This window comes from Phaethon aethereus (genome assembly GCF_964289735.1).
Source record: "Phaethon aethereus genome assembly, chromosome: 5".
NCBI lineage: Eukaryota > Metazoa > Chordata > Aves > Phaethontiformes > Phaethontidae > Phaethon > Phaethon aethereus.
The window spans coordinates 40935391-40947634 of NC_138579.1; the positions used below are offsets into that span (position 1 = coordinate 40935391).

At 47.1% G+C, this 12244-nt stretch overlaps 1 protein-coding gene across 5 annotated transcripts in view; it reads left to right on the forward strand.

Annotated features, from left to right (window-relative positions):
* The window catches only part of RGS6 (regulator of G protein signaling 6), a gene marked incomplete at both ends in the record, with an annotated part of 270505 nt that overhangs the window by 223554 nt on the left and 34707 nt on the right, over nucleotides 1-12244 (forward strand). For all 5 annotated transcript variants that reach the window (XM_082000782.1, XM_082000783.1, XM_082000784.1 and 2 more), the window contains one exon: nucleotides 8832-9018. In XM_082000782.1, the coding sequence (XP_081856908.1) occupies nucleotides 8832-9018 (187 nt within the window). The remainder of the gene's footprint in view (nucleotides 1-8831; nucleotides 9019-12244) is intronic.

The window sequence follows — 12244 nt, forward strand, 5'->3', positions numbered from 1 at the left end:
TAATCCATTTTCCCATATTGATAGCAGGTAACTTCTCACACTGACAGAAAAAGAGAGGTCTAGCTAGATACCCCCTGCAGACCCTAAGCTAAACCCACAGCCCTTCCTACATAGGAAGACCTGAGTCCCCTGCTTGTCCTAGCGTTCATCAGGATATAGCCACAGGTTTTACCACCGTTGTCTTGAATTTTAACTTCAATTTCAACCCTAACCCTGAAGTTCATCTTGGGGAAAAGCAGCTCTCTTGCTGTGGAGAGTGTGAGGTCCGTGGAAGAGCTAGTTTGGTGTTGTATCCTACAGATATAACCAAATGACAACAGGTCCCGTAACAACAGAAGCAAATATACTACAGTGAGCTCTGAGAAATTGGGGTTCCCAAGATTATGCCTGAAACAGGGCTGGGGCAAACATTGGGATTAGTGTTCAGGATTGCAGCCATTTAAACGCTAGCTTCGTTTCTTCGTGCTGCAAGGTCCAAAGAAAATGGGAGAGGACTCATGCCAGCCAAAAAGGCAGCCTCAACAGGTAGAGGTTGGTAGTCGGTGGGTGAGTAACTAGTGATAGGACACTATCCCAAGTAACTAGTGATAGGACAAGAGGAAATGGCCTCAAGTTGCGCCAGGGGAGGTTTAGATTGGATATTAGGAAAAATTTCTTCACTGAGAGGGTGGTCAGGCATTGGAACAGGCTGCCCAGGGAGGTGGTGGAGTCGCCATCTCTGGAAGTGTTCAAAAAACGTGTGGATGTGGCACTTCAGGACATGGTTTAGGGGACATGGTGGCACTGGATTAATGGTTGGACTTGATGATCTTAAAGGTCCTTTCCAACCTAGTGATTCTGTGATTCTGTGATTCTGTGAGGCTATGGTTCAGACTCTCACCCGCACGTGGCAAACAGCCAGATTTACTGCTACATTCAGCCATTTGTGCAGAAGCAGGAAGACGGCGGTTAGCAGTAGGGCGGGTGACTTGCGGTTGGCAGCAGGGCAGGCTGCAGCCACCGGCCAGTGCTGAAGGCAAGTGTTTGAGTCGGTGTCAGCGTGCTAGCCTGTGCTCTTGTACTCTTGTGTGCGGGATCCTTAACCTCACTCCGTAGCGAGGTCAGAGGCACTTCACGCATGTCTGCAATGATCTTCACCTTCTCCTTCCCTTGGTGAGTCCTGGAGGCACAGAAGGATCCAGTGGTAATGTGACTGCCCTAGATATTTGTGGTATCCAGTAAAAACAACATGGGTGGGCATGGGGACCAGTTCATAAGTTTTCTTCAGGGGCAGTCCTGTTCCAGTAGGCCCAGTGGTCGTTGGCAGAGATGGCCAGAGAGCTCGCAGTTTCATTGGCAGAACCGTGCGTCCTCCAGGGATGAGGAAATTTGCTGTCAAATGAACGTGCAGTCCGTCACGTTTTGTGCCTTTGCTGGTAGTGAGTGGGTTTGATGATGTTCTCAGTTTACAAAAGCTAAGAACTCGACTGCACAGTCTTTAAGTTTGTGTTGTGTTAATTTTTTTTCACTTGGAAAACCAAATACATTATTAAAGCATCTGAGCAACTGCCACTTCAAGTGCAGTCTGCTAACCTGTGAGATCAGAGAGGGAAATTCCCCAGAATGTGACTTTTAAATGACATTGGAACTACCATCATATTTATCATGTTTTCTTCCTGTCTGAGGAGAAATACAGAAAGCATGCCAGCAGCAAAACAGTGAAAAAACAATGGACCTTTGTGTTTGTCATGTTTAAAAACCTGAAAGTTACTTGCAAGATAAACAAGAGAGTGTTACTAAATTACATAAATAAACTTGATAATTTATCACTGAACTTGTACATGCTTACTGCACATACGTACAGTGGTGCTTATTTGCAATTAAATTGCAGTGATGAAGTGCAAAATTAATATACTGTATTGAAATACTCCTCAAATGTTGTGGTTTTTTCTGATATATATCTGAGGTGGCACTAGTGAAATCCAGCAGGTTTTATGACTAGAGGGTATCCCCCATGTTCATCCTACTCAAACATATGGAGAATGTTTCACTGTTAGAAAGCAAGCATGTACCTTCCTCGGTCAGTCAGAGCTGCTGCTGATGTGCGTTCTCTCTGGTGTTGAGATGTCTTGTAGCAAAGGGAAGCTGCAAATCAGGATAGAGAGGTTAAACCCCACATCCTTTTTGGAAAACACTGGTATCATTATAGTTAATATGGTAACATTGCTATCATTCTTATGGTATTGGCTTATATGGTATCATCTAATATGGGATCAGGATTAACAAGCCTGCTTAAAGCTTTAAATAACAACAGGACATAAAGGCAGATATATAAAGAAACGGGAATGGGATGGATTGTTAGCAGCGGTGCTAGAGAGCAGGAGGTGGCCCTCGGGTTCAGGTGAGGCAGAGAAAGCTCCTGAATTCTCACGAGGAGTGTATGGCAGGAGGGAAAGCAACTGCTGGATGCTTAAACATGCAAGCTAAATTTAAGCTACACCCAACAGCAAGCTTGGGATCTGCCTCACCTAAGTCAGCAGCTTGGAAGCATGTGCTTTCTTCTCTATCATCCAGGCTCCCTTCAGAGTGAGAGAAGAGAAGCTGAAGAGGAGTCAGTGAATCACCAGGGAAGGATTTGTTTCAGCTTTAAGTGGAAACAAACCTAAAAGCACCTAACTGACACTGTAAGGCGCCTGTCTCTCTTCACCGTCCGTAAGCCTGGAGAAACTGATTCAAATAATAGTGTCTGCACGGTAGACATCTACAGTTAAGTGAGATGCATCCCACCTAAATGCTGGGAAGCTGTAGGGAACTTTCTGAGGGCACAGTGTCTAGCGCCTCGCTAGAAAAATTACATTTGCAGATATCTTTTAAGTACTCTTCTCCCAGTAACGTTGTGGAGGTGTGGGAACTGTTGCAGTGGGGAGGTGCGCTCCCTTGGGAATGTCTGTATGGTCTTCATTAACATCGGCAGGAGTCCTGTAGGCCCCTGTGCTGTCCTCAAGGCAGGTCTGAGAAAGCAAGTGCTGGGAAACCTAGAAATTCCTGGTACTGCTAGAAAAGAGATTTTGTGAAGTGTGCAATTGAGAATGCCTTGAAATGAATGTAATTCAGTGGTACAGCAAGGGGAACAAACTCCGCTCTTACACCCAGCGCTGCAAGTCCCAAATCATGTGGTGGATTGTGGTGGGGTATTTCTACATCTTCCTAGCTGAGAAAAATTGGTCCCGGTGGGGGTCTCGAGCAAGGCACTGCTGGAGATAGCAGCAGACTAGACTCTGTGACCTCCCAGGTCTCCTTCCAGCTGTGTTTCTGTGTTCTAATAAACTTGCAGGATCATGTCCACCGGTCTCCTGGGCTCGGCTGAGCTCTGTAACTTATTTATTTACTGTCTGTCCATTATTTATGTGAGAGCAGGAAAGCCAGTCAGTTGGGTATTTTTCTCTCTGTTTTTATTTTAACTCTTTTTCTTGCTCTCTTTTCTTTCTCCTCTCTGTTGCTATCTTTGGTCTACAATTTGTTTTGACTCTGTGGATTTTTTTGAAGTACCCAAAATATAGCAGACAAAATGCCAAGCTTCAATTAAAAAAAAAAAAAGGACAACAGAGAGTTGCTATACATTTTTTATGACCTAGAAATCTCTTGAGACGTCTTGAGATTGCTGAGACGTTCATCTAACCGGTGGATTGATTTTTTTTTCCCCCCAACTTTAAAGAGTATCATCTGGAAAGAGGAACAACTAAGTGGGAATATGGGACATGGGAATTTTACCCGAAGGGAAAGGAGGCTGCACACCTGTTTATAGACCTAAATAGAGAACACATGACGCTTCATAGGCACGCACTGCGACGCTTGCAATGCGTGAATGCAGGCGGCTTGTGCGTTATTGTGAACATACACTGAAATTCGAGTTATCCGGAAAAAATTTTACCTGCAGAAAGTGTTTGTATCGTATATGACCCCTTATCGGCTGAAACTTGTTGCGAATTTTTTTTTTTTTTTTTTTTTAAGTTTTCATCAGGAAAGGCAAACTTCGGGCACGGACGAGAGCAGACACGTTTAGAAAACAAGGGCCTTGGGTGGGTTTTACCTCATAAAGAGAGTTTGCGCAGGCAGCTTGAGGCCACCCCGAGGGCAGGCGCGGCACCGTGCGTGAGCGCGGGCTCCGCCGCGGCGCCCCGCGCGGGGCAGAGCCGGGGCCGGGGCCGGGGCCAGCGCCAGCCCGCGGGCGGCCGCCGGCGGCAGGGCCGTCCCCGCCCGGCCAGCAGGCGGCGCGGCGGCTCCGCGGCGGGGCGGGCGGCGAGGCCTGCGCCGGCCGGAGGCTGCCGTGGCCCGGCTGGGACACTGCCCTGATGGCGTGAGGTGCCGGCGTTCTCTCGGTGCCGACTGCCGTCCGTCAGCAAACTGGCATCTTGTTTACTCGCTGGCGAGCGAGCGGGTGCTGCCTAACGACAGAAAGACGTTTCCTGCCTCAGAAAACTAAAAAGGCAGCAGAAAAGAGGGACGTAGAGTTGGGACGTGGGGCATGCAGCTTTGGGGAGAGGAGGGAGGACGGTGAGGGGGAGGCCAGTTGGGTGGTGGGAAGCTTGCTGTCGCTCACACCGGCCCCGCGGTCTCCTTTGAAGCGCCGCGTTAGCGAAGGACCAGCGCCCTGCTGTGCCCTCCGCAGGCAGCCTCGCTGCAGCCATCTATCCCCAGTGGGCCCCACGGAGCACAGCTTCCTCCTGGTCTCGGCCACGCCAAGAGCACCACACCAAGGATCAGGCCATTAAGCTACATGAAGATGCAAATATCTCCCCTGTCTGAACTGCATGTTGATTTATACCTATTACCTTCATTCATTTCCCCTCCCAATTGCGATGTTAAAATGATGGTTTTTCTCCTCTTGGTGAAAGGAAGTGAGAACAAGACCGTGAGTGGTGAGAGATGCGAGGTGGGAGGTGCACCTGGCATTTACGTGGAGCTGCTGAGCAAGGAGAGGAGTGTGCTCATATTTCAAACTCAGTCACTCGGTGATTTCCCTGTCAAGCAGGGGTATCGCGTCCTCCCCCACCATAGGGTTACAATACTGTCCCTATGTTGATAGTCTTTTCTCAAGTCTCTGCAGTCATCTGTATTTTGCCACCGATGAAGTTTTAAAATTCATTTTGTTTTACAACATACCGCTGAAGCAAGCCCCTGTCCTTCCCTAGCAGACTTTTCATCGAGGGGCATCTGCAAACAGCAGCCCACAGTGACTGAGCACCTCCATGGTGCCTTGCAGGGAGGCAGAGCAGGCACACTGAGGCCCAGGAGCTCTCTGTGCCTTGCCTTGTGTGTAGGATAAAGCGCCATTTCAGGATATCTCCTGCAAGTGACAGCAGCTTAATTACATGCTGGATGAGCTGGAATGGTTTATGCCTCTGACAACAGTTTAGGACACCATATTATCAGCCTTCTCCAGGTCTTACATGCTGTTTTATAAAGGGCAAAGAACCTGTGATCAATGCTGCTGTTCCCTCGGTGCAGACAGTCCCTGTGCCAGTCCTGCTCTGCTGATAGGGCACCTGTGGAGAGGACACATGAGGATACCTCCCTCCTCCCCTGCCCTGTGCAAGACGTGTCCACTGGAGATCTGCCTCCCAGAGAAAGGGACGGGAGGCAATGCGGGATCTTCTCCTGACTCCTTGTGAACATGGGGCTGGGCTTGGTCTTCAGAAATTGTTGGACTGACTCAGGGAGTGCATTTGCACTTTATAATTGAGCACAAATTCCAGCACAGCCATCGTGTGTCTGCTCTTTTCCTGGGTAGAAATACCTGCTTCTCTCTTGTAAATACTCCAGAAATCCCATAGGAAGCCCTACTTATGCATTGGCTTCAGGATGATTCCTTGTGGCAGAGAATTTGCCTCGGAGTCAAGGCTGCGGGCTGGGTGCCCCTCTTTGATGTTCCTTGATTTTCAGATACCAGTTATAGTGAATAGCTTTGAAATTTTTACCAAGACAAAACTCCCCTTTGCCTTGAAGAGGACATCCAGCCTTGGGCATGAATTCACAATCGCTTGCAGTAAAAAGAGCTTGTTCTTGTTAGTGTCAGGTTGGTCTGGTTGGTTGGTTTTCAGATTGAGCCAAATGGTTATTAAAATGGATGGTGCTCCTGTTCTGGCAAGCTGTCACTTCACAGCGCGCCCAGTTCTCTCACGAGTGTGCTTTCCCAGCCCGCCTCCCCGGCTCCAGGGGCAGAAGATAAGCCAGCAGAAAATGTTCTCTCTAGCCAAGTGCTTGTCTGAAGTGTCCCAGCTACTCTGGAATGATTAGCATCTTTTCTCTTTATGCCTTTTCTGTGCTCACATGTTCCCATCCCATCTGAAATTGAATGATAAAATATTTTCGAAGTAGAGAAAGCCACATATGGCATCAGATTGCTGCACTGTGAGTGCCACCCTTTCCTCTCTGCATGCATGTGATAAGTAAGGGTGTCACTTATGGTTCGAATAACAAGGCAGGACATCAGGCACACTTAGCATCTTGAAGACGGAAAAGGGCCAGCCACGCACACCCCTCCACCAACCACAAATACTCTATTTCAGTTAGTTTATAAAACTGAACACAACTGTGTAAGCACCACCAGTATGGGACTCTGCAGGAACTGGTGTGGTGTCTGAGCGTACCTCGGACTGTCTTACTGACAGCCTGCTAGGGAGCAGGGAAAACCGTATGAAGGAATATGCTCAAGTGGCTCGTGTGAGTCAAGGCTGTGGCATCAGTCCCCGTGTGTGCAGCAGTCCTGTGAATGCTGGAGCAGCACTGCAAAGGGCAGGCAGTCGCTCTGCGAGTTACTGGTAGGGTCAGGCAGCGCATCCTGCCTAGATGGGGTCCCAGCGCCCAACACAGTGACGCAGCCTCCTGCTATCTCTCGCAGGCTTCACGGTTGGATTAAGCACATTCTTTGGGTGCGAGAGAGGGACAGTAGCAACAGGGGAGAGCACAAGATTGCGCTGGTTTAGCAGCAGCAGAGCATTAAGAGACAAAGCTTGCATACCTCCAAACACATTGAAGGCATGGGTGCAGGGAGCATCCTCACCCCACACAGCTGCCTGGCAGGGCAGGAACAGAGAACGGGCAAGGAGGATTTAGGTTGACCTTACACACAGTGCAGATGTCTTTTTTTCCCAAATTGTCCATTTGCCTCTATTGTGGGTAGGGGACCAGGCTAAACTCGTTAGCAGCACCATTTGATTACGATAACCCCAGTGTTTCTGGGGTGGTTAGGTACTGCTCACAGCTGGCAAAAAGGGTCAAAAACAGCACAGGAATCACCAGGCTGCTGGCTCCTCTACCTGCCCTCACTGCCAACAGGATCTTGGTTTGGGAGAGACTCTTATCTTCCTCCTTCCACTGTGCGGAACATTTGCCTTAGTGGCAGCAGGCTGGCACCGTTGAATCATTTGGGGTGGGAAATCAGGCTTTCAGTTAAGGTTCAACTGGTTTATTTAGTAATGTCCCTTAAAGACAAAGGTGTGACACAGGATTTTCTAAGTTGTGCAGCTCTTGCGGATGCCCTGAACAAGCAGTGACCCAGACAAACCCTGTCCCCACTGCACAGTCTGTAGAGCAGAGGCGGACATGCAAGAGCGGTGCAGGGCAGGGACGGCCAAGGCAAGCCCTGCCCTCCTTGTCAACCATGGGCCACGGGGTCCTTTGCCACAGGGTAGGAAAGAGCTGATTATTGCTGGTGCCTGCAAAGGTCCCTTCTGTACCTATTTGCCCTGTAGCCCTCAGTGCTCCCTACAGAGCACTATCGTACCCATTCAGCTGAGTTGCAGGACCTGGGTACCTAGAGCAGAGGCCACGGTGTACCTGTGCATGAAGATGCACACGTTTGGTTTTGATTTTGTGGAACTACTGCTAATAAAACTCTTGGTTTTACTGTGGTATTCCACTATCACATTGTCACTGCTCACTTGCAAGAAAACGGAGATGCACAGTTGGAAGTGACTTTGACGATATCTATTCTTGCTAGGAGGTAGAGTTGACCAAAACAAAAGGCAACTGGGAGCCATGCATCTTCTGAATTAATCACCTGAAAGAGTGTATTTCTGTCAACAATAAATAAAACCAGCCCCACCAACAAAATACCCTTTTTTTATTCTAGGGTAAAAGACAATGCATGTCGCTCTTGCAAAAATATTTTGGGGCCTTTGGTTTCACAGATCAAGATATGCATTATGCCCTTAGCCATCAAAGAGATAATCTTCTCAATGTTTATGAACTTATTTTATCCTGTAAGTGTGGTCCAGTCAAGAAAATATCCCTGTAAAATTGGAGTGTGGCCATGACAAGATTCATCTCTTCCCATAGCGTCCATCTGAATGCTGGTCAGTTTACAAGTCAAAAAAAGAAAAGATTCTTTAAGTGCCATTGCTACAACTTCACCCTGGAAGTGATATGAATATTAAGTTTGTTCTGCATTTTGCATCCCCTCCGGACGACCGATCCTGCAGGCAGGAATGACCAGCAGATTGCAGCGAGGCTGTGGAGGCAGAGCCCGCTCCTCTCCTCCAGCTGCACGGCTCTGGAGGTTTCCTGTTTGCATGCCTAACGCCACGCTTCTGCAGGGGCAGTTTGAATAAGAACATACTGCTTCTTAAAGTCGCTGTTCTGATCTTAGCCACAGTGTGAGGTTTTGGTGTAAAGTATAGTCCACCTTCAGCTGAAATCATGCTAAATGGAGAGTCTTGTGTGAGTTCAGATAGATGTGGGGTTAGGCTCTACATCTGTGTTTTGGGACTCTGCCCAGGCTTATCCATGAAGTCTTATCTAGATTTCTCTCTTTTTCTCTTTTCTGCCCTTTTAATTTTTGCCTAGTACAGGTTTTGGTTGGCTGTCCAAGATCTCAAGAAACAACCTCTACAGGATGTAACCACCAGAGTGGAAGAAATCTGGCAAGAGTTTCTAGCTCCTGGGGCTCAAAGTGCTATCAACCTGGATTCCCACAGCTATGAGAAAACAAGCCAAAATGTCAAAGACCCAGGGAGATATACGTATGAAGATGCACAGGTTTGTTTTTGATTTTGTGGAACTACTGCTAACAAAACTCTTGGTTTTACTGTGGTATTCCACTATCACATTGTCACTGCTCACTTGTAAGAAAACGGAGATGCACAGTTGGAAGTGACTTTGACGATATCTATTCAAGCTGGGTAAATGATATTTTCTTTGAATCTATCAGTTATAACAGGCTAATGCTCCTCTGGGAACAAATGTTCCAAAATTTACAAGTCTGCAAGGCGCAGCAAGCTGGAGCCACGTCTCAGAGAAAGCAAAGATGAAAGAGTGCTATAAAGTTCAGTTTGGCTCTGTACTCCCTGTCACCAAAGTCTGGCATATTTACAGCATCGCTGATACCATATCAAAATCCTGGTTAATACACCTTTATTATTTATTTATTTATTCATAGCTAATTATATCCACCCCCCACCTGCCAAACCCCAAATGCAGCAACTCCCTTCAACACAGCTAAAAACTTATCCACCAGACAATACCTTAGAATGACAGGGCAGTAGGCAATGCAGTGAGCCTAATCCTTTCGCTCCTAAGGGCCTCAGATTTATCAGGGAAATTTTACAGATAAACTGTACACAGAAAATGTCTTTAGGAAAACAGATAATTTGAGAAAAACTGCTACAAGCAAGGATAAAGCTGCATAACCTTCTGAGAAAGTGAAAATGTCATTTTATAAAGACTAAAAAAGAAAAAGTAAGAAAGGATCATTTGGCAAATATTACTAGGGACACAATTAAAAGATATCCTCCTTGTAATCATTTTTATCAAAAGCATGTTGTAAAACCAACAGCAAATGAAAAGAGTCCTTGTTCTTATATTTTCTTTAAATTGGCCTTCAAAGGCAGTTCTTCAAAATACTCCACTAACAAAATATTTCCGTCTCAGGGGAGACGTCGTGGACCACTTATACAAGGTTAGGAAATTAATTTTTCAAACCAGCATCAAATACTGTATTCTCCTGAATGCAATCTTGCTCCTTGGGGCCAGCATGGAAGGAACGTACGCAAAGTTTCAAGGCAATCCCCCGTGAATATCAGGCAACTTACTTAAATGTTCTTTTTAAAGCTGAGAAATGCAGGAGTATGAAGACGTTCAGGCTAAGATGTATTTTTTGCTTTGCAGTTATAGTGAACAAGAACTTCTGCAAATTTGCATCATCTGAAAAAAATTATGATGGCAAAATGCAGGCTAAAGCATACAGGTGAATAGTAGGGGAATTGATTAAACTGATAAGTAGAAGTACTGAGAATAAGATGGATGTTTAGACAATGAGTATTTAATCAGAAGACATGGAGGATTTAGGCTTGAACTGATCACAATGTAATTGCCATTCAAAGGGGCGTTGATGAAATCAAGCTGGAGCTCTTGGAGTTAGACTGCAATTTTAGCTCCTTGGGTTAATTTTATTTCAGAGGATTTTATGCTGACGGATGTCCTCAACTCATCTGTTTCGGTTCACAGACCGTATGAGGCAAAAGGTAGACCTTCAGGCCCAGCTGTGGTCCTCTTGGAGACTGAGTCGGTGCCAAGAGAGGATAGAGCAGTGTGGAAGGTGAACCCAGTTACCTTCTTGTGCAATGGACTTCTGATAGCTTTCCAAAGGCCAAGCAAGCTGTTTCTTGTTCTTGTTTCTTTCTGTTCCTTTTCTTGGCAAGCTAAGAAGGCTATGTAACAAAAGCAGGGGGAAACAGGGCACTGCAGAAGAACGTAGTACCCTGGCAGAGCTGGAGGAGTGTTGGCTGTTAGTGGCTCACCCTGGAGAGGGGACACTTTTGTTTGCATGTCCACTTTACAGGAGCCAATGTAGGTCCCCCCAGCACACTCTGAATCTCCAAGGTACCATCCTGGCATCTCTGCCAGGTCAGCCCTGCCACCTCAGGGCCTCTGTTGACCATGAATCTGTGGCAGGTTCAGCTGCCTTATCTTGGCACCCTGGCATCAGGAGCCCATGAGAGCTCCCACACACTCCGCATTCCTAGGGACTCAACCAGACACAACCAGTCAAACCACCCCGGTGTGGGAGGGAAAATATGATTGTTCTCCTGTCCTGTGTAGCTTTAGCACAAAGAGGAAAACAACTGAAATGTCCTTGTGAATAAAGAACAAGAAAAAAATTAGTTTACTGAACAGCACATTCTTTGAATGCCTGCAGCTCTGAGACACTAAGAGGAAAGAAGAGGGTTGGCTGAACTGAGAAAATGAAATTGCTGCTCCTGCAGTGGAAAAATAGAAGGTGATGTGGCACTCTAGCCCTTTTGCTGACCCACAAAATGCCAATTCTGTATAAAAAGCTCTGGGAATGAACACATTGCTGTACTTAGGAAGGGGAAGGTGTAGCAGCGCACAGTATACTTCAGGGTAGTGAATGCATTATAACTGTAGGTTGAAAGCAGAGCATCATCTGTGATCAGGTGCTTAACAGTCTACATGGATGTGCTGCTTTGCACAGCCTTGGCTTCTAGCCCCAAAGAGCTCTCCCAGATGCTACACAACCATCTGGTAAGACAACTGGCTTAGAAGAAAACAGGGAGAAAAAGGGGCTCCTGACAAATGTGCCTCTCACTTAAGACTTCTTTGTCCCAAGACCACTCATGCTCTCAAGGCAAATGGTTCCTCTATTTAAGAAAAGTGACACTGAAAATTTCATGTTCAAACATCCTCAAAGGGCTCCTAATCCAAACCTGAATTTGGTGTGCATTTATTATGTCAGACAGACCTCTAAGATGGATTCCTGTATTACAGAAGCAAGTGTTTTGCCATTTCCCCATCTCAGCTTAAGATATTTGCCCTGTTGTGCGTCCCTTGCTGCTGCTGCACTCTGCAGTCCCGCACCGCTTTGCTTGCCCAGAGCTGCCTTCTCTTGCTGCGTCCTCTGCGTGTGCCTTCGCCCACCCTGTGCCCTGCTGAAGCTGTGCCAGCATGCCTCGGCTCTGAGCAGAGCGTGCTGTGCCGGCTCAGCCTGCGCTCGCCTCTCCCAGCCATCCAGTTTGCTGGCGTCCCCCATCCTCGAGCAGCACAGCTCCTGCTCCTAGCTCTGTCCTGATCGTCAGCTCTGCCAGCTCTCTTGAGCTGCAGAACCTTTTGTCATTTTAGTGCTGGGCCCCTCCAGAGGCGAGCCTACCAATTTAGCTGATTATTTTCTGCTCTTAAACAACTGTCCACTGAGTAAAATATTATGATTATCAAACCATTTTCACTGGGGAGTAAAGCAGCTTTTAAT